The sequence below is a fragment of the Herpailurus yagouaroundi genome, unplaced genomic scaffold (assembly GCF_014898765.1).
Source record: "Herpailurus yagouaroundi ecotype Mexico unplaced genomic scaffold, PumYag 163, whole genome shotgun sequence".
In the NCBI taxonomy this organism is placed as follows: domain Eukaryota; kingdom Metazoa; phylum Chordata; class Mammalia; order Carnivora; family Felidae; genus Herpailurus; species Herpailurus yagouaroundi.
In genome coordinates, this window is record NW_024412404.1 from 48,321,997 (window position 1) to 48,343,245 (window position 21,249).

The 21,249-nt window shown below is 44.8% G+C and overlaps 1 protein-coding gene and 1 long non-coding RNA gene across 4 annotated transcripts in view; one reads left to right on the top strand and one right to left on the bottom strand.

Annotated features, from left to right (window-relative positions):
- Positions 1-4,156: 4,156 nt before the first annotated feature.
- On the bottom strand, positions 4,157-9,509 carry LOC121037220 (uncharacterized). The gene is made up of 3 exons (XR_005793656.1): positions 8,272-9,509; positions 6,799-6,929; positions 4,157-4,549 (listed from the first exon to the last, which is right to left on the bottom strand). It is a non-coding gene; the product is annotated as an uncharacterized LOC121037220 (long non-coding RNA).
- A 12-nt stretch (positions 9,510-9,521) lies between these two features.
- RBM20 (RNA binding motif protein 20) overlaps positions 9,522-21,249 on the top strand; it is a 197,392-nt gene continuing 185,664 nt past the window's right edge. For all 3 annotated transcript variants that reach the window (XM_040486406.1, XM_040486407.1, XM_040486410.1), the window contains exon 1: positions 9,522-9,895. In XM_040486406.1, coding sequence (XP_040342340.1) covers positions 9,720-9,895 — 176 coding nt within the window. In that variant the 5' untranslated portion in view covers positions 9,522-9,719. The remainder of the gene's footprint in view (positions 9,896-21,249) is intronic.

The following is a 21,249-nucleotide window of genomic DNA, read 5'->3' on the forward strand; positions in this document are numbered from 1 at the left end:
CTTCCTTCCTTCCTCTCTCTCTTCCTTTCTTTTTTCTTTCTTCCTTTCTCTCTTCTTTCTTTCTTTCTTTCTTTCTTTCTTTCTTTCTTTCTTTCTTTCTTTCTTTCTTTCTTTCTTTCCTCTTTCATCTCTACACCCAACATGGGGCTTGAACTCATGACACCGAGATGGAGTGGCATGCTTTCTGACTGAGCCAACCAGGCATCCCCAGACTCTCCAATTTCCAACATGCAGGCTTCAGGTGGCATTCATGGACTTCTGACACCAGGGATGAGCATGTGACTCTGGCTTGGCCAATGAGAGTATCACATTTTCTGGCCATAGATGGGTTCATGAATAGGAACATGTCCCAGTCAGAGCCAATGAAACGTAATAAGGATTTGGTTAGGATCACTGGGTCAGGCACATTCACTTTTCTGTTAGATATGATCAGAGCGTGGGAGGGGATGTTGATGTAGAAATGCTCAGAGCCATTTTGCCACTTGTGAAGGGCCACCCCAGCTTCAGAATTTCCATGGCATTGGCTGAGGTCTCCATGGAGGTTTTATCACAGCCCACTTCTCTTTCTGCCCAACCCTGCTTCCTTCTCTTTGCTTCCCTAAGTATTGATCTCTGGAGCAGCAGCACATCTCTGTCTCAGAGTCTGTTTCCCAGGGAGCCTAACTTTGGCAGACATGGTGTTAAACACTCACCTAAATTATTCATTCCACAGATGAATTCTGAAGACTTACTGTGTGTCACACATACAGCATTGTGACTCTCACAGCAACCTACGGACCTCGTGGTGAGGGAACTGAAGCACACAGTAGCTGGGTAACCCATCCAGGGTCACACTGCTAGTAAGCAATAGGGTCAGGATTGAAAGCCAACGTCCCTAACGATCCTGCTACAGACAAACCAATGGCAGAACTAAACACCACCCCAGATTTCCAGATCTTCAGAGCCAACATCCTTGTGCAGAATCTTTTCCTGCCTCCTATTATCACTTCATCCAAACATCTTGCCTGCCTTCATGGCCCTGGAATTGGAACTGAGCTCAGCCCTCCGAGGCTCCTCTGGCTGTGAATTCCTTGATCTGGTTTCCTGGGTTCTCAGATCATGGAACACAATCCCTCAGCTCCTCCCTCTCCCCCAGTCCCTGGCTTCCCCGTATTAGTTTCCTAGGGTTGTTATAACAAAGCGCCACCAACTAGATGGCTTAAAACAACAGAAATTTATCCCCACAGTTCTGGAGGCCAGGGGCCGGAAATCCAGGTGTGGACAGGGCCATCTGAGACATGAGGGGTGGAGGGGGAGAACCCTTGTTAGCTTGTGGGCTGCCTGCCCGCGCTCAGTGCTCTTGGACTTGCAGCCAGGCCACGTGGTCACGCGGCCTCCTCCCTGTGCAATCTATGTCTAAGTTGGCTTCTTCTTGTAAGACACCAGTCATATTGGATGAGGGCCCACCTAATGACCTAACTGGACTGTATCTGCAAAAGCCCTATTTCCAAAGAAAGTCACATCCACAGGTGCCAGGGGTTAGGGCTTCAACAGATCTTTTTAGGGGACACGATTCAACCCATAACACTCCCTTAGATATTTTAGACATGTGTATTTGCTCTTCTCTGGGGAGAGGGGAGCAGAGTGAAGCAGACATGTGATAGGGGAAACCCTATCCCTCCCCAATCCTAACAGGCCTTCTTTGGGATTCTTTAAATCATCAGAAGTCAAGTTCCTCAGTGAAACGTTCTGAGGAGCAGGCAACCCCCCCAGCAAGCCCCCATCCTCAATAAATCCCCCACCTCCAAAGACTGAACCAAACCACACCCCTCACCCGTTGCACTCTCTTGGGGGCCCTCCTCTTACGGATTCGAATTTTCTGAGCTGCCTGGTGTTTTGTGACCAAGCAGGTCATCATCACAGCCACTTGTACTGAGAGATGACTCTGGGCCAGCCTTGTGCTCAGCCTCGCAACAAAAGAAGGAACAATTTGTGATCCCATCTTACGGCCGAGGAAAAGGGAGAGTGGAGAGTTCACAAAGCAAGGCCCAAGGTCCCTGGCTGGAAAGGAGGAGAGCCAGGACCCAAGGCCAGGCTGCAGGTCTCCTCCCCACTGTGTTCTGACAATACTCCCTTTTCCCTGCTTCCCTTCCAGATGGTTCCTGCAAGTCTATCCTTTCACCCTGGCGCTTTTACATGCAGAAGGTGACTGCCATCCCCATTCAGGTCACCCTCCCCCTTTCAAGAGAAGACTGTGTATTATGATCACTGATTCCCCGATGCAAAGTTCAGTCATCATTATGTGAAAACCAATCAACAGCAGCTTGCTAAGCCCCATTCACATGCCAGATGACACTGGCCTATGTGCTTTACATTAAAAAAAAAAAAATTCCAGCTTTATTGAGGTATAATTGACAATAAATTGTAAGACAGGTTAAGACATGGTATGATCTGACATATGTATACATTGTGAAAGAGCTCCACCGTCTGGTTATAATTATCATATCCATCACTTCACAGATTTATCTTTGTGTTATCAACTCTTGTCACCACGTTTTACATTAGATCCCCAGACCTGTTCATTGTTTTTTTTTGTTTTTTTTTTTTTTTTTGTTTTAAGTAAACTCGACATCCATCATGGGCTGGAGCTCATGACCCCAGGATCAAGAGTTGCACACTCTACCCACTGAGCCATCCAGGGGCTCCAAGACCTATTCATCCTAGAGCTGAAAGTGTAAGTCCTTTTACCACTCTCCTAAGTGCTTTATATTTAATCCTCACAGTAATCTTACCGCGCGGGCATTATTACTCTCATTCTTCAGAGGGAAACACTGAAGCTCAGAAAGGTGAAGTTACTTGCCTTAAGTCATGCAGCTAACAGATCCTGGGTCTGGGTTTCTAATCCAGCTATTCTGACTGGAGAGTCTATGCCGGGAGGGGCTCGGCAGGGTCTCCTGCAGGGGGTAGCCCTGGGATGACCAAAGGTGCCACATCAGGGAGTGGCACTCGTCCATCAGCTCCAGGCCAGCTGCAAGGGTGCCCGCTCAGTGAGGTCAGCACATCACAGGCTCTCACTGTTCCTGGCGTCACACTGGCATGCAAAGGCCTCTGGTATTGCCTTCCATAATGGTCACCTGATCCCCGAACTGGTGGGCAAACAGCCTGAGATGTTTATTCCCTGATGACCAACTGGTCTGACAGACAGACAGCCCCAGTGATAAGAGAAGACGGGAGGAGGTGATTGGGGGGAGGGGCTCGATAAAGGAATCCCCTGACTCTGAGAAGTGCTGTTTTGCTTGGCTGGGGCCCTAGTCACACTACCAGCCTCTGAATGACAGTGACATTCCCCAGGGATTAAGCTTGCAGTGTAGAAGCTGGGTCTCCACAGGGGGTGCGGAGCCCCATGGAACTTAAATCACGCAATTAGCCACCAGCTAACATTTCTCCCACATTCATTTCATAGCACCATCGTCTCCCATCCCCCCCCCCCAATTCAGCTGCGACTTCTTTTATAACACCCCTTCTTATATCCTGCTGCTTTCTCTTGGAAATAGCAAAGGAGATAAAGCCATTTTCTGGATCCTTCAAAACACAGCTCAAAATTCTTTTCCAGGAAGCCATGCCCACATAACCCTGCCCTCGCCTGCTTTGAGTCCCCCGGGACTCTGAATTCAAACCACAGTTACTGGTTTGTCGCCAGGTACTGAACAAGTGGTAGGACAGAGCTCAAGCCACCTGGGTTTGGGGCAGTGATGCGTTCAGGGAAGACAAAGGTGCTGATGTCACTCTTAGTTTGGGATGACTGCTTTTCTGTTTAGGAATAATCGATACACCTCATGGTCCAGAACCTGGATTTTCTGACGCCAAGCCACCTGCTATACTGATTATAACACAACACCTGTGTAGCTCATTAGAGGACAAGGGGGCCTAGATGACAAATCCACCATCAGAGAGATGGAGGCTGAGCCCTTCCTCACAGCCAATGAGGGACCTCCTCTGTGAGTTGTTAGGCAGAAAAGAACCTCATGGGTCATGTCCTCACTTTTCCTCAGCTAAAGTTCCCTGACTGTCTCCTTCAAATTCAAATGTGCATCCAGTTCCATGAGTAACCATATTATTTTTAAACAGCATCCTTCAGCCACTGCCTCTCCTGGGTTTTCAGAGAGGTAATCCTTAGTGAAGCCAGCACAGGATTTTATTTTATGATTGTTTGGAAACATATCCAGGGATTCCAAGGAGTTCAAGTAAAAGATCATGCTATAGCTCTGAGAAAAGGGTCAGCATATGGAGAAAGCTCACCTCAGGGGGATGGAAAAGAGAATCCAGGTCATGTGGAGAGATGGGAGATGAAAGAGAGAGAGATTGGAGACAGATATCAGAGATATCCAGCCAGGATTTAGCAGAGAAACTTCTGGTCTCAAAAGCCCATAATACCAAGATGCACCATGCCACCATACAGAGTAGTTAAAAGTCCGATCCCAGGGGTGATGAAGACTGGGGTTCGATCTACAGCACCACCACTTAATAGCTGGTCAGGTGGCTAAACTTCTTTGAGCCTCAGTTTTTTAATCTGTAAAATGGGCACAAAAACAACCACCTGGTGATTGTAAGGAATTAAATGAGAAATAGTATGTACTTAAGACAGCTTGGCATAGAGTAATATTCAAAAAAAGCAGTAACTGTTATCATTAACCCCCAGATAACAGTTACTATGTTGTGACTCACGTCGATAGGTTGATTAATGTTTATCCATCAATGTCAAACTAGTAAACTGTCTAACTGTAGCAACATGACTGCTGACAACTTAATAAGTTAATTATTCAACTATCTCTACTGGGTTGTTAGGATGTCAAAAGGCTACTCTGGACAATACTTTGTCCAATGTGTTTCTTCATTCTTCCAGATGGATTTTTGCTTTAAAAATAAATATCCTATTAATGTGCTAAGTATTATTAAGAATTACTAGTTGAAGAAATAATTAAGTTTTGTAGTTAGCTAATTAAAAAAGCACATGTTCATAGTAAAAAAGTTTCAAACAATACATATACTTCAATAAAATTGTATTTCAAATATTCAAACAATATAAAAAATCACAAAAGGATAAAGTTCTGGCCCCATCCCAATTTCTAGAGGTTATTACTATTTTTTTCAAATTTTAGAATGTTTATTCATTTTTGAGAGACAGAGCATGAGAGGGGGAGGAGCAGAGAGAGAGGGAGACACAGAATCTGAAGCAGGCTTCAGGCTCTGAGCTGTCAGCACAGAGGCCGATTTGGGGCTCAAACCTACAAACAATGAGATCATGACCTGAGCCAAAGTCGGATGCCTAACCGACTGAGCCACCCAGGTGCCCCAAGAGGTTATTACTGTTAATAATAAATTTCTTGTAGAATTTTCTAGAAATGTTTTATGATCTTTGACTTTACATATATTGAATCATACTGTTGAGGAACTTATAGTTTCTACTCAGTAACACATCTTGGAAATTTCTCCCTAGCAGTCTGTATAGATTTGGCCCCTGCTTTTTAAGGTCTACGTTGTATTCCCTTGTATGTAGGGACCACTCTTGATGTACCCAGTCCCTCACTGCTTGGCACTATGGTTGTTTCTAGCTTTCGCTATTATGAACAATGCCACGATGAACTCCCTGGTACATGGGGCTTTGGTTGTTGCTACATGTAAACGCACAGTATAAATTCCTGGAAAAGTAACTGCTAAGTCAGTTTGTGCAGTCTTAATAGACACTGTCAACTCACTTCCAAAGAGGTTGTAGCAACTGACATTTTCACCCACTAGTGTGTGAGAATGTCTGTGTTCTGCATTCACCAGCATTGGGTGAAAATTATCAAACATTACAATCTAGTAAATCTATTAAAAATAACAGTAATAATATACATGTGTCGAATAGCAGTACCTATTAAGGGATCTCATCTGCAGAGATGAATGTTTACAATCATCGCTGAGAATGGGCTGGTTCCCCTTTGGGAAGTTGCAGGGAGCTAGACCAGGGTCTGAAGCTTAGCTCCACTGGTTATCATCCTAGTGACCTTGGACACAGGTTCATCAAGCTTCTCTGTCTACAAAATGGTGATACTAAATGAAATAAAACATGAAAAAGCTCCTAGAACTAGCGTCTGGAACCCATCAAATATTTATTAATATTAGGAAGCACGGCAGAGTCTGTGGCAAGTTTGAGGACGACCCTAGTAAGTAAAAGAGACCTGGGTTCTAGTTCCCCCACCGCCTTCCCACTACTTTTCCCAGTTGCTTAATTTCTCTGAATTTTCTTGCTTGTAAGATGTCAATTTGGATCCCTCCTATTATTTTACTGATTTGGATAAATATGAGGGGCAGAGTTGAGCCACAGTGCAGGTGACATTTTACATTCATTGGAAGACACAGGCAACATCACAGCAAAAGAAGACAGGTGGACTCTCATCTCCATGTCTGTCACTGAGGCAGTGGAGAGAGGTTAGGGACCAGGTCACCTAACTGCAGTCCTGTTTTGGCCTCTTAAAAGCCAGGTGACCTGGCGCAAGTTCTTGCAGCCATCTGAGCCTCAGTTTTCCCAATTCGAAAACACAGATGACAGTAACTAGCTCATGGGCCATTGTGAGTATGAAGTAAGAATCTATGAAAGCACTCAGCAGCTGACTCCTGTTAAATGTTCAGTATATTCATAGACAGCAGAAGTCTCACTGTCTGATCCTAGTTTACTGGTAGATCAGGACAGACAGGATGCTTCCGGGAGCGGAACAAAGAGAAATGTTAGCAGCCCTCACCTCCCAGTCATGCTCCCCATTTGTCAAGGTGACTCACCCAGCCTTTTTTCTCACTTTGGTAACAGTGAAGCGCTCCCTGGTGGGGTGGGGCTGGGGAGGGCACAAAAGCAAGAGTGCTACAGTTTCTTAAATGGCTGCAACCCCAGCTGGGGATCTCTGTCATTCTTCCTGGAAAGAAGTGGGAAAACACAAGTTAAAAAACATTCTTCACTGGTACTGCTTAGTCTGCTTGTTTGCTATTATCCTGCACAATATTTTGCGGGGATTTGAGGCAGAAAACGAACAAGCTTTGGGTTTCTGCTGCAGTGTTTCCCTCTCAATTTGTATCTGCTTCCATCTAAGTTTCAGTTATTACACAAACATAAGTTGCAAATATTAAGCTATAAATGGGATCTCTGAAAAGCAACCTGTGAATTATTAATAATTTTTCTATTTTGAAAATTTCAAATTTACGGGAAAAAATGCAAAGAAAAGCCCAACGAATACTTAGATTTTACCCACTGTTATTACTTTGTCGCATATGCTAATGCATTAGTTTTGAGGTGTAGAGAACTGCATTCATATAATACAGTCTCTCTCTCTCTTTTCTGCCAGTAGAAGTGTTATAGGGATGGATGTAGGTGTATCAACACTGTGACTCCTAGACACTCAGCTTCCTGAAGTTTGAGATCTGTTGTTCTATTTGGCTATAAGGTTGGGATATAAGGAATCATGTTTGTAATAACTGCTGGATTGATACCTCCTGCACCAAATTTGCACGATACATGATCCCTAAGCCTAACAGGACTGTGTAAGCCAGGTCTTTCATTCCCAATCCACATATTTGGTAACTGACACTCAGATGTTGAATCACTCCATTGGTAAACACAGGTTTGTCTTTTTGACTATAAAGCCCTTTTCACAAAGGTTTTTGGGGATTCTCAGACGGAAATTTTAATGCAAGCATATGGGAAGTTTTAACTTTAGTTTCTGGAAGAGTTGCAATGTTAATTTCAGGTAATTCCTCAACCAGGGCTCCCCTGGGTGGGGGCGGGTGTTGGCAGTGGAAGGTGGAGGAGTTTTATGGAAACCATAGTCAAGAACTCTATTGATAGAAACCAGAGATGATGAGCTAACCACTCAGCCTCAGAAGACTCATTTTGGGATGGCCACTTACTAGTCATATATGGTTGGACAAATCTCCCTGATGCCCTTTCATTTGTGAAATGGGGGCAACAACCAATACCTGGGTTTTTAGTGAGACTCATTTTCTGAGTTGTGACGATCTTTATTAACACAAGGAATTGATATATTTTATTTGTAGGAGGAAGGAGGGAGGGAGGGAGGGAGGGAGGAAGGAAGGAAGGAAGGAAGGAAGGAAGGAAGGAAGGAAGGGAGTGGATGGTCCATTTTTATCTGTAGGAGAGAGGGAGAGGTAAAGATCTAGGTTGGATGACAAAAATCAAGGGAGGCTTAGTTTCCTGAGCCTGCGGGGTGTGGGGGTGGGGGTGGGGAACTGACAGAAACTCACAGTCTGGGGAGAGAAGAAACCATTTTTCAGGGAATTCCGTTAGTTGCCACGTTCCAGAGAACGCATCCCCAGAATGTTCCTTCACGTGGCTGTGGGAGAAGGACGCGTGGGCTTTGAGACCCCCAGCAAACTTCTTTCCAGGCCACGGGACACTCTGGCCTTCGCTCTGGCTTCCAAGGCACCCAAGGGATGCTTTTTCTTTGCTTCCTCCAGGCGGCCAATGTCAGGATTTGGAAAGCTAGTGCGCCCAACGCACGGTAAGGATCTTCTGGATAACCACTCTCCACGAGCTCTGCCCAGCTCCTAGATGTTTCTGTGGCACCGGGTGCCTCCCCAGACCTCCAACTCGCGGGCCAGGACATTAAGCTGCACCTTGAGCGTGGCTCCTCACCGCAGATGTCCGCGGCCTCAGCTGTGAGCTGGCGTGTGCAGGTGAACTGGCGCACACGGGCGCCGGGACAGCGAACGGAACTACACAGGCGGTGATGGTGGCGGCGCGATGTCAGCGAACTCTCTCCTTTTCATCCTTTACATTTCTACTGAGATCTCGCCAATACATAACAAGAATAAAACATATACATGGTTTTGTCTTTGCGCTCCCGGGATCGTAGCGGGAAAAATGAAGAGAAACCACGGCGGTCCCACTGGCTGCTTCCGGAGACCCCTGAAATCAGCAGCCGGAACTGCCAGTGTGGAGAGCCCTCGGGCCTGGTCATGTAAGACCGGAGGTTAGACGTCCCACCGAAGTGGGGGAGGTTCCGGACTTTTCCCCCGCCGGGTCGGGCCCTTCGGACGAGAGGGGCGCTGGCCGGGCTCCAGACGCCGGAAGGTGCCAAGCCCCACTCACTTCGCCCTGGCGATGCGCGCGGACGCCCCGGGGCGCGCTCCGTCCGGCCCTTTTGGCAGGAGCGCGCGAGGTCGCGCGCGCGGTCCCCGGGGACAACCCCGAGGCGGCAGAGCTCCGGGCAGAGGCGGGAGCGCGGCGGCCGGCGGCGGGCTGGAGTGCGTCTCGCCGCCTCACGCGGTTGCGCTGCGCTGCGGAGAGCCGGGCCGGGGACCGTGAGGGCGCAAGGTGGCGGTTGGCGCGCGCCGTGTTCCCTCTCCCCTGGCCGCGCTCAGGGTCCAAGGGCAGAGCTCCGCGGCTCACACCGGCGCTGAGCAGCCCCCCGGGGGCCGAGCGGCTCCCGCCGGCCGGGGAGACGCCCCCTGGCCCCCGCCCCCGCGTGGCCCGGCTGGGCTAGCGGGAGCGGCGGGAGGAGGAGGAGGAGGAGGCGGAGGAGGCGGCGCCGCCGGGACTGCCTCCTCCCCGCCCCTCGCGTCTCCTCCCCGCGCCACCGGGAAGGACAAGGGGACTGGGCACGGGGACCCCGGCCAGTGAGCGCCCGTGCCCCGGGGCCGCCCTTTGCGTGCGCTCTCTCGCCTCGAGCCCGGGGCCGGCCTCGCCTCACATGGTGCTGGCCGCAGCCATGAGCCAGGACGTGGATCCCAGCGGCCCGGAGCAACCCGACAGAGATGCCCGCAGCGTGCCGGGTGCACCGGCGCCCCCCGCGGCCCCCGCGCCCCCAGGCCCGCGAGGGATGCCGCCGCCGCCGCCCCCAGCCGGCCTACCGCAGATCATCCAAAAGTAAGAGGAGGGAAAGGGGAGCGGGGACTCGGGGTGCGCTGTGGCTACATCTCTCCCGTCGCGGCTGAACTCTGCGCGGCCGCCTTGCGTGTGAAGTTTTCGCGTCCTCCCTCTGCGCAGGGTCGGTGTCATTCTGGCTGTGCGTGAGGTTGGGGATAGGAAAGCCAAGTTATTTGGGGGAAATAGGTTTGTTTTTCCTTATCCCCTTTATCTTCAGGAAGGTTACTGGATATTTTGAACGAGAATAGCTCACATTGGGGGAAAATGGCCCAGAGACTCTGTTTCATCCCTCTGGTCCCAAGAGGCCGCTGGAATGTGCGGGGAGCCGTGCGTGAGTGTGTGTGCGCCCGTGAGGGTGTGTAAGGAAAATGCCGCCACCAAGCAGCCGCCCTTCATGGTGTCCCCGGCGTAGTCCGCGGGTGGCACTGGGTGGAAAGGATGGTGAGGGTTTGTAAACAACACGTTTGCTTTGCCCTGAAAGAAGTGTTCACGCTTTTCAAGAAGGCCCTCGCCAAGAGCTCTTAGCCACGCCACGGCCACCGTTTTGCATGAATGTTACCATCTTGCGAATCTTAGGAGCCGGCCCTCCCAACCGGGGCGTAGGTTGGGGTGGCCCCCGAGCTCAGAGAAGGTCTTTTTCCGCCCAGTTTTTGGGGGCGTAACAGTAAAACGCGGATCTTTTATTAGTTCTTTCGAGATCTTTTTGATAGTTTAAGGCCTAGAATATTGGTTTGTTTGAAGGATCTTTATTCTCCTGAAGGCTTCCCTCAGCTTGTCCTGAAGTCAAAACCAGTTTCAAGAGTGTAGAGGAGTCTGAATGATGAGCGGGTGGGTGAAACTGACGATTCGGGAGAAAGGCTCCCAGTACAGCAAAGTGCACCGTGGGGAGCAGAGCGGGGTGTTTGCAGGGCTGCTGTATTGATGCTTTGAGTTACACAAACGTATGAAAATGCAGTAAGAGAAAAAACCAGCGATGGGGCGTAAATGGAAGTAAATGGCGTTTTAAACGTTGTTCGAAAGATTGACTTTAGAAAGAATAGTGAAAATTCAAGTTTGGCATCAAAAAACACTGGTATCATATTTCAGAACAAAATGGTTCCCCTTTTCTGACTGGTGGAATACTAAAGTTCCATTCGTGACAACTTTTTGCTTTCATTCGATTTTACCTGACTTTCAGCGACTAACAAGATGCTAACAATTTGAACATGAAAATGATTTACACTATTTTTGTTCCTATTCTGCAAAATTATTTCAGCTAAGATTTAACTAAATATGATGGACAGTTTAAGTACGCCATTATTTAAAATTTATCTTTAGTTCTTAATATAAATATAAACCAACAGAGAAAAAGATGTTTAAAACTAAAGCTTCTTTACTAAAAACAAACAAACAAATTGGCCAGTTATTAATTGGAAAACATCTGATGTGCTTCTTACCAGAAATGTCTTGTGGCTTGAGATTAGGCTACACATTAAATTTATTGAGTTTGCTGTGGTATTGTAAATTGGTAAATGCGTTTTCCTATCATTTAAATAGGAAAAAACGAGGAATTTTATGTTCACAGAAATATCTTTGTAGATTGGTGTCTCATTTACCCTGTTCTCCCCATTTTGAAACTTCAGTCTCTGAAATATGTTACTTGAGGAGATAAGAACTTTTCAAAGGTGACCCCTTCTGCTAACAGTCCAGGATGGGAACTTCAAGAAGAGCCTAATGGCCCTGCCTTGTTTTGCATCGGTGACAGATCAGTGTTCAGGGGGCCACGTTCAAGGTGGTGATTATGCCCCTGGGAATGGATGTTTGTGCGCTTATGTTTCCAAAACTTTCTCAATAAGGATGATCTGAGGTTTGCTCCCCTCAGAACCCACTGAAATTGCGCTGGAACCAGGCTATAACATGGCAAATGCTTTACGGGACCATCTTTAATGCGCTGAAACTTGAGCAGGTTATTTTGAAACTACGTTTGCATAATTTAATCTGAGCATCCATTTTTATGTAGTTATGAGGTGCCGGTTGCCTCAGCCATCTTTGAGAAAACGCAGTGGGGAGATTGCCCTCGGCCGCAGAATCGATTGCCCACATCTTGACTGAAAATTTTGTGAGCTAGAGCTTACAGGATAAGATTCTTCTCTGGTGGATGGCCTATTAAATATATCTTATTCGAGAACCTTTGTTTATTCTAGGTATTTTAGTGGGGTCATTATGTAATTCGAAAGAGGAGAAGCTTTGAACTCTTTCATAATGATGCAGATGATCAATGTTATTCATGTGCATAGCGTGTGAGGATTACAAGAATTTTTTTCACTTCTTAATGTCTGTGTTTAGTGATTTTCATTTATATCAGCTCGCATTTTGGATAAAGTCAAGGACTTTGATGAAATAATAGCCATGATCATAATAAAAGCCTGTTCCTCTTCATGTGTGTCATATTTGGTCTTAAGAGAACTGCTTTATTCTGTAAGTAGCTAAACGCATGAGGTGTGATGTTGAATAATGGGACTGATTTTGATACTTGTTTTATGATAGCCGGTCTCGGTACTCAGGAAGATTGCAACGAAAGTTCATTTCTGTAGAGTGCTTTTGTTCCAGTCAGGTGTATTTAGTTTTCTTATTACTGCATTCTTAGCTTCAGTCAAGAATCGCCCCCGACCTTTCTGCTCAGATTGACCCCTGACTCCTGGCCCATATTAGCATCACCTGTAAAGATCATCAGCCATGTTTAGACATACAACTAGTATCTTGTAAGATCTTTGTTTTAAACTTGCCTTCTCTAAGCTGGCCAATGTGGAGATATTGCATAAAATGTAAAGAAGCATTAGGTAAACCATTTGGGCAATAAAAAATATAAATTACAACTTAAGATTTCGGATGAGTTCAGAAAGTCAGAATAATTTGATGACCTAAAATATGTGTATTCTCCATATTAGGAGAAGACAACATTGCTGTGCGCTGGTGGGTGTTTTATAAGGACTTATCTCCTTAAGCATTCACAGCATTTTATTTCCAAAAGTATTTTATGTTTTAATTTTGTGCTTTCAAATCAAACCTAATTCTTGATTTACAACTAGTTATTTACTAACCTGGATGAACAACAGAAGCTGAAGTTCAGGTTGTAAGTTTTGAAACTTTCTTCCCAATGGAAACAGAGTCAGTAAATTCTGTGTGAAATATTGAAGTCTGTTGTCAGATGCAACTATACAGTGTCACTAATCATGGTGAAAATTAACCAAAGAAACACACACTCTTCTGTGAGGCGAACACGTACATGATTTTCCTAAATAATCTGACTGGCGGCAAAATATTACTTACTGTTTAATGCATGACATTAGTTTGTACATCTGAGTATAGATGAGTTATTTTATTTCCTTTCCAGATTATTTTGATAAGCAGTGACTAAAAGTCAATTATAAAAATAGAAAAGGTTTTGGTTTAGCATTTGATAGCTAGTGTTCCCTACATGTATAAATCCAGCTTCGATTTCTAAAGTTTGTGTCGTCTTCTGCATAGCATTAGGACACTGGCTGACTGGTTTCAGAGGAAAGGCTCCTCAGATTCAGTACAGAAAATGTTATAAGTATTCTGTTTGCAGGTCACTTTACAGACATTCTGCATTTGGAAAGATCTCCAGGTTACTCTTAGGGAGCAGTGTGCAGGAAAGTTGTGTGTGATGTCCAGTCACTTTGATGGGCATGTTGACAGTTCCATCCAGGATCGGGGAGGAAATAAGAATTTGCCAAAAACGGACATTACCTCACACTCACACTTGGTCCTTTTCTGGAAGGAGGATGGAATTTCTAACATCTGCGCCAGTTTCTAACATCAGTTTGAGTCCATTTTTAGGGAAAACAAGGATACACTTGTACAAGGAATTTTGAAAATTTTGAACACAGTCTTACGCTGCACGTCGTTCAGCAGAAAATATCCGAGAGGATTAAGTGTTTACCCAAAACAGGGAAGGAGAGAGGGTGGGTTCTTAGCATTCTGAAAAGTTTCTTTGCATCTCTAGAAAGGTTTTTTTTTTTTTCGTAAAATTTTTTTTTCTTTAGGGTTTATTGTGATCTGTAGTTTTAGATAGTAAGTGTAGCCATCCAGTTATGAGTTGTTGGTTTTTTCAAATTGCCAAAGAGATCAGTATTATGAAATGTAGTACATTATTCCCATTAGTCATGGTAAGTGACTATGCATATGGTGTACATAGAGCTGTTCTAATGTCAGTGCTGTAAGGGGGGGCGGGAGAAAAAAATGATCCCCCATTTTATTCTTCTATCCACTTGTTCTCTTGCTACCTTCTTAGTAGTTGATCAAATTAATAATTTAAAAAACCCAAATCTGTTGGTTGGAATGTGTTAAGATCTGATCGGTTAAGATCTCTTTGCCTGTCCTTATAGTCACCGGGGGGAAAAAACCCCCACCAGGACTGACACACAGTGAAATGATCCCCCATTTTCCAGTTTCTCTGTCTTTCTCTGATTTATTTGTCTTGTGGCTGCAGGTTCCTTGACTCCAGTTAAACTAATATTTCTTCCCTGCCCCTAACAGCTAATCCTTAAGTAAACAAACAGATACGGCTCAATTCACAGCACTGATAAACAAGAATCTAAGAAATGCTAGAAACTGGGGTCTAACCAAGGGATAGGAGTAAAATGGACTGAACCAAACACGGGAAGCGAGAATGGAAGAAGGTTGAGATAGTGGAGTTAAAACTCCAGAGAGAAATTGGGACGCAGGGCACCCCCCTCCCTTCCTCCACCGTGGTCCCCCTGCCAGACAAAAGCTTGAAAGGGTCTCCTATGTCAGAAAATCCCACTTAATCTGATTTTTATTTTCTGCCACAGTAATTATCTTGTTTAGGATGGTCTGACTGATATGATCTTGTATATTTGAACAGGGAAAGTTGCTGTGGGTCCACAGCTGGTGTGAGTGACTGGTAGCTGTGTTTAGAATAGTGCACTGAAAAGTTTTGCAGGAAGTAAAGTGATCCGTAGTCCAGAATCAGGGCGAAGATGGTAATTAGTGGTTTGTAGAAAGGAGCACATGGCAGTTCCCTTTCTGGTTAATGGACCTGGCTGAATCTTGCTGATATGTGTGATATACTGGAAGCCTAATATTGCTTGTTCCCACCAGTGAGAAGACTGGGAAATCCTGACTTTAATTAAAAAGGCACATTTTTGAATTAGGAATGTGAATTTGGTTCCCAACACCACCAACAGGATGTTGGTGGTAGGCTGATAATTTGCCTGGCTCAGTGGCTGTTCACTTTAAATTGCACCCAACTAAGGTTTCAGTCTTCCAACATTTATAGACAGCAAGTTTCGTTAGGTACAAGTCCTCACTGGCAGCTGTTTGAGGAGGAGGTGGAAGGGAAGTCATCCCCGCACCCCCAGTATTTTGTTTATGTATTTGCATATGACACATATATCCACCTAACAGGATAAAGTCTTTGCAGTAGCAGAAGTTACAGTGAAATTAAATGATCTTCCTCTTTCCTACAGTTCCTGCTGGATTTTATAAATAAGTCCCCTGATGGTTTACAAGGCAACTTTTCCAACTCGACGACAGCACATCTGTCAGGGAGATGGTACATATTGATGTGAATGTACTTTATGAGCAAAAGGCGCGGTTAAACAGCTTGCATGAGGATGTGCTAATAACTTGCAGTTTAGTTTGGTGAATAAATCTTTCCATGTGTTCAGAGACAAAAGGCTGGGGGTCATGCATGTGTTCAGGGGTGGTTGTCATCTCATGAAGATAGTTTTCACGCCACTTTTCCCTTCTTTAATGTGGGTATTTGCTTTAAGGATGCACCAGGGCCATTTGCTGCTGCCCTTTCTATGCACCTGCTTTCTCTCGATCACAGTAATGACCCATCAGTTTTCAGTGGCCACTTCCCGCTCTGGCCCAAGCCTGGAAACCGCCACTCACGGCTGTCTGGACATCTTAAATACGTCTCAGATTTTGCAACTTGTCTATAGATTGTCTCCCAAATATGTTTTTGGCTCTTATTACACCCACCTTTAAACCTGACCTCTTGCATCATGATGCTAAAGGAGTAGACAAGGTCATCTATACAGTATTTTAAATATGTTTTAATTTCATTAAGTTACTTCTTGTAGATTACTTTGAATTCATTGATGTAATCATTTAGATTACTTTGAATTCATTGATGACTAAAATGATCTAGGATCTGCCTGGTGTTGGAGAATGTAAAATGCACATCTTTGATCTAAATTAATTATTGGGTTTCTGACCAAGAGGGTCCAAGAGGAAAAGAAAACCCTGGACTGGGAACGAGTGACCTGGACAAGCCAATTAACCTTCTTAATCCAGCCTCTCTGGAGGCTGGAAAAAAATTTTTCCTTTCAAGAAAAAGTTATGTGAATCTCCAGGAATATGGTTGAGTAATCATCAGTATAGAATGCCTCCCCTCTCCTATACATCTGATACAGAATATATCCCATATCAGTTACATTTTAGCCATGGGCATAGGTACATGTTTGTGAGATTGCTCACACATGGAAACAGCAATAATTACAAAAAGAAATCAAATGTTTCCTCCAACATTTGCAAAGCGTATTTAGATCAGTGTTATAATTTTAAGTCAGAAAAGTAGATAGAAATGTCAGTGACAAGGCATACGTTTTATACTGTTTTCTGATCACCAGAAATTTTTAAAAATAAAAATTATTTTGGAATGTTAATTACTTAGGACTGTTGAAGTGAATACTTGAGTGTTCAAAAAGAGTGCTGTTTTCAATGCAGGAGGCAATACTTTTCATTTGTCTAAGTTGGATTGTATTCAACCCGGGCAGGTGGGAGTGTGTTTGGTGACCGTGTTGTTTTCAGAGGCACAAAACGTCAACAGGACCTGCGCCCGCGTCTCTCGGAGCGGGGCTGGGCTGGGCTGGACGTGGAGTCCGGAACCTTGCGGCGCAGTCAGTCGGCCCCGTGGGCCCCAGGGAGCCGCCCAGACCTCAGCCTGAAAAACACTTCGCGAAGAGATCCTGAGTGTTCAAAAGCAGAGCCTCAGGCTTCCGGGTGGCCTCCACGAAGAGACGAAATGTTTCCAGAGCCTCCCAAGGACTGGGTCTCCTTGGGGCCCTGCGACCTCAGGACTAGCAGCGTCATCCGTAGACTCCAGTTACGAGAGGATTTGTTTGACACTTGAAAAGATACTTTTTAACCTTCTGCATAAAAGGGGAATGAGTTGAGTGGTTAAATCTTGCTTTATATATAGACTTTACATTATATGCATAATGAGGATGAGCACGGGAGAGTTACTACAGCATTGTCTAGAAGAACAAAAAATTAGAAACCTGCTAAATGTTTCCCAGTTGAGAAAATAAACCACTGCTTGCTCCTCATGTACCATTCGGCAATTACAATAATAATGTTCTCTTATGTTTATTACTATGGAATATAAAATCATATGGAATATAATAGGGAATATAGTATTGTTAACTACAACAAAAAGTACAAACAGCATGTTACAAGGGATGTCACGTTTTAAAAAAAGGTATGTGAGTGTGTGTGCAGGTACCTGAAAGTCTGGAGAAACATTAAACAAATACAAAGATGCTAACAATAGTTCTAACTCTAGGTGATTCAATATTAGTGTGTGTGTTTTTTTTTTTTAACACTTTCTACTTTTTTTTTCAGTGAGTATGTATCAATTTTATAATCAGAAAAAATAAAACTCTGTTTTCTTTTTTTTTTAATGTTTTTGTTTATTTTTGAGACAGAGAGAGACAGAGCATGAGCAGGGGAGGGGCAGAGAGAGAGGGAGACACAGAATCTGACGCGGGCTCCCGGCTCCGAGCTGTCAGCGGAGAGCCCGATATGGGGCTCGAACTCACAGACTGTGAGATCATGACCTGAGCTGAAGTCGGATGCCCAACTGACTGAGCCACCCAGGCGCCCCAAAACTTTCTGTTTTTTAAAAACAAAACTAGGAATAGGCATTTCATATTGGTTTTGCACTATCTTTAAGACTGAACTGCCCGTTTGTGTCTTAGACTTCAGACCTGGAAGGCCTCTGAGAGCTGCTTTAGCCCAGCCGTCCTGTTTTTCTAGGTAAGGCAAGTGAGCATCAGAGAAGGCAAGTGAATTATTCAAGGTCACGCTGCAAGGGCAGTGGTCGGGTTGGCGCAGGAACCCTCATCGCCCTGTGTATTGTATTTTCTGCTAGGCTACCCTGTTGTGTGCCTGGAGATGGAGAAGAGAGAAATGGAGAACATTCATAAAACAGCCATTTATCTCCTGGCACTAGTCTGCTCAATCCCCCAAGGGGACTTGAAAAGCATCCTTAGGTATGTTACCTTCTCTCTGCTCCCTGTCCAACCCCCAACCCCCACCCCCGTGGGTTTTCTGCAAATGGCGGTAGACTGGCCTCTCCAGAGCATCTCATGCTCTATTTCATTCTGTCAGACAAGCCAGGCATCACATTTTGGGGTTTTTTGTCCTTGAAGTATGTAAGTTGCATAACTGTAGTTCTGTTACCATAACAAAGGAAATTAGTCTTAAATAATTTTCCCTAATGAACACTAGGTTTTTAGCTTTTCCCATTTTCAGAAAAATGTCTCCTATAGCTCTTTTTAAAATTCCCTGGCTGAGATTCACAAGTGCATTTGTTTATGATGTCTCTTTTATTTATTTTATTTTATTATTTTTTTTTTAACGTTTATTTTTGAAAGAGAGAGCGAGCGAGCACAATGGGGAAGGGCAGAGAGAGAGGGAGACACAGAATCCGAAGCAGGCTCCAGGCTCTGAGCTGTCAGCACAGAGCCCAACACAGGGCTTGAACTCGAGAACCGTGAGATCACTACCTGAGCTGAAATCGAAGTTGGATGCTTTACCTACTGAGCCACCCAGGCACCCCTGTGAGGTCTCTTTTAACTTAACAACTGTACCCACCTTTTTCTGTTCTTCATGACCGAAGATACCAGGCTATGTTGTCTTGTAGAATGAGCCATGATCTGGATATGTTATTATTTCCTCATGGCCAAATTCAGGTTAAGCATTTTGGCAAGGATCTGCAGTGGATGCTGTGTATTGCACTAAGTTTGATCTGTTGGTTAACGTCATCACTGACAGATCTCTCCATCGTAACAGGACATTTTTTCTCTTTGTGATCTCACGGCTTGTGAGTTCGAGCCCTGTGTCGGGCTCTGTGTTGACAGCTCAGAGCCTGGGGCCTGCTTCCTATTCTGGGTCTCCCTCTCTCTCTCTGCCCTCTCCCGCTCATGCTGTCTCTCTCTGTCTCTCAAAAATAAATGAATATTAAAAAAAAATTTTTAGGGGCGCCTGGGTGGTGCAGTCGGTTAAGCGTCCGACTTCAGCCAGGTCACGATCTCGCGGTCCGTGAGTTCGAGCCCCGTGTCAGGCTCTGGGCTGATGGCTCAGAGCCTGGAGCCTGTTTCCGATTCTGTGTCTCCCTCTCTCTCTGACCCTCCCCCGTTCATGCTCTGTCTCTCTCTGTCCCAAAAATAAATAAACGTTGAAAAAAAAATAAAAAAATAAATTTTTAAATATATTTTATTTTTTTAAGTAAGCTCTGTGTCCAACGTGGGGCTTGAACTCCTGACCCCAAGATCAAGAGTCATGTGCTCTCCTGACTGAGCCAGCCAGGTGCTCCTGTGGTTTTCTCTTTTAATTTCACCATGTTTTAAAAGCCCCTTCAATGAAATGTGGGACTGAAATGATAAATAAATTCACGTTAGAATGGATTAGTTTAGGTAAATGGTTTAAATCAGTAGGCCTTGCAAATATGTGTGTGTTGTATAGGCCCTTAGATACTATCGGGAGACTGGATTTTTCTCATCCTGACTTCACCGATGGAGCCATTCACTTCCCACTTAACCTCCACGGCAGGCATTTTGTCACGGGCTGCAGTACTTTCTAATGTTCTTACAGAGAGAATATAAATCCCCCTTCATGCTCATGGCATGAATCGATGCTAATGTAAGTTTTGCTAGCTCACACGACGTTTTTAGGCATCCTCTTGAAGCTAAGTCAGCCCTTTACAGAAACCTTTTATTTTCCTTTTCAAAACCACTATATGAAGCTGACTTTAAAAGTGACTCATGACTTGCCCTGGAGCCTAAACTGGGTGAGTCCCGGAGCTGGTCTGTGCCTACCAGTTTGTTCATGCTTTTTAGATTTAAATTACATAGCTATTTTTGCCTCTTCCAGATTGGTGCTCTTATTTTCATGCACAAAATATGTATGGGTGGGGAACATGGTGTGGAGTGGCGAAAAGAATCCAGAGCAAGCCTGCTCTGTGTTCTAGATTCAGCTTTGCCACCACTCTCCCTGAGCCTCAGTGGTCTCATCTATAAAAGGGAACGATAATAAAGTGAGTAACAACTAACATTCATTGGATGCTTCCTGTGTGCCACCAACTACTCTAAGCACCTTGTGTATGCTACATGCATTTAATCATTAAGTCCAACAATAATTCCGTGAGGTAAGTGCTGTTATTCTCCTCATTTTACAAATGAGGAAATCAGGGGCGCCTGGGTGGCTCAGTTGGTTGAGCGTCCAACTTCAGCTTAGGTCATGATCTTGCGATCCATGACTTCGAGCCCCACATCGGGCTCTGTGCTGACAGCTCGGAGCCTGGAGCCTGCTATGGATCCTGTGTCTCCCTCTCTCTCTCTCTCTGTCCCTCCCCCACTCATGCTCTATCTCTCTCTCTTAAAAATAAATAAACATTTTAAAAAAATGAAGAAATCATGTCACAAACTTACAAGGACTCAGCAAAGCTAAAAAATAATAATATTTATGAAAAAACGAGTAATGTGAGGCTGGGATGAGAGAATGTTTTATAAATTAATGTGATCATATCATCTCTATGTAAATATCTTTGTCCTCAAAATAATTGATAAAAAACTCATCACTTGGCAAGGAAAATATTATAGAAAAAATTGCTGAAATACATTGAAAGTAGGTTGATTGAATTTGAGAATAACTAAACCTTACAATTAAAAACATTATTTCCTGGGGCGCCTGGGTGGCGCAGTCGGTTAAGCGCCCGACTTCAGCCAGGTCAGGATCTCTCGGTCCGTGAGTTCGAGCCCTGCGTCAGGCTCTGGGCTGATGGCTCAGAGCCTGGAGCCTGTTTCCGATTCTGTGTCTCCCTCTCTCTCTGACCCTCCCCCGTTCATGCTCTGTCTCTCTCTGTCCCAAAAATAAATAAACGTTTGAAAAAAAAATTAAAAAAAAAAACATTATTTCCTGTTTCTTTTTTCCTTTCTTTCTTCTTCTAGCTTTGAGTGTGCCTTTTGGTTTAAAGTGAAATCCATATCCCAATTTAAATTCCATGAGCCAATCTGACTCTGGCATTTGATTTGCTGCCT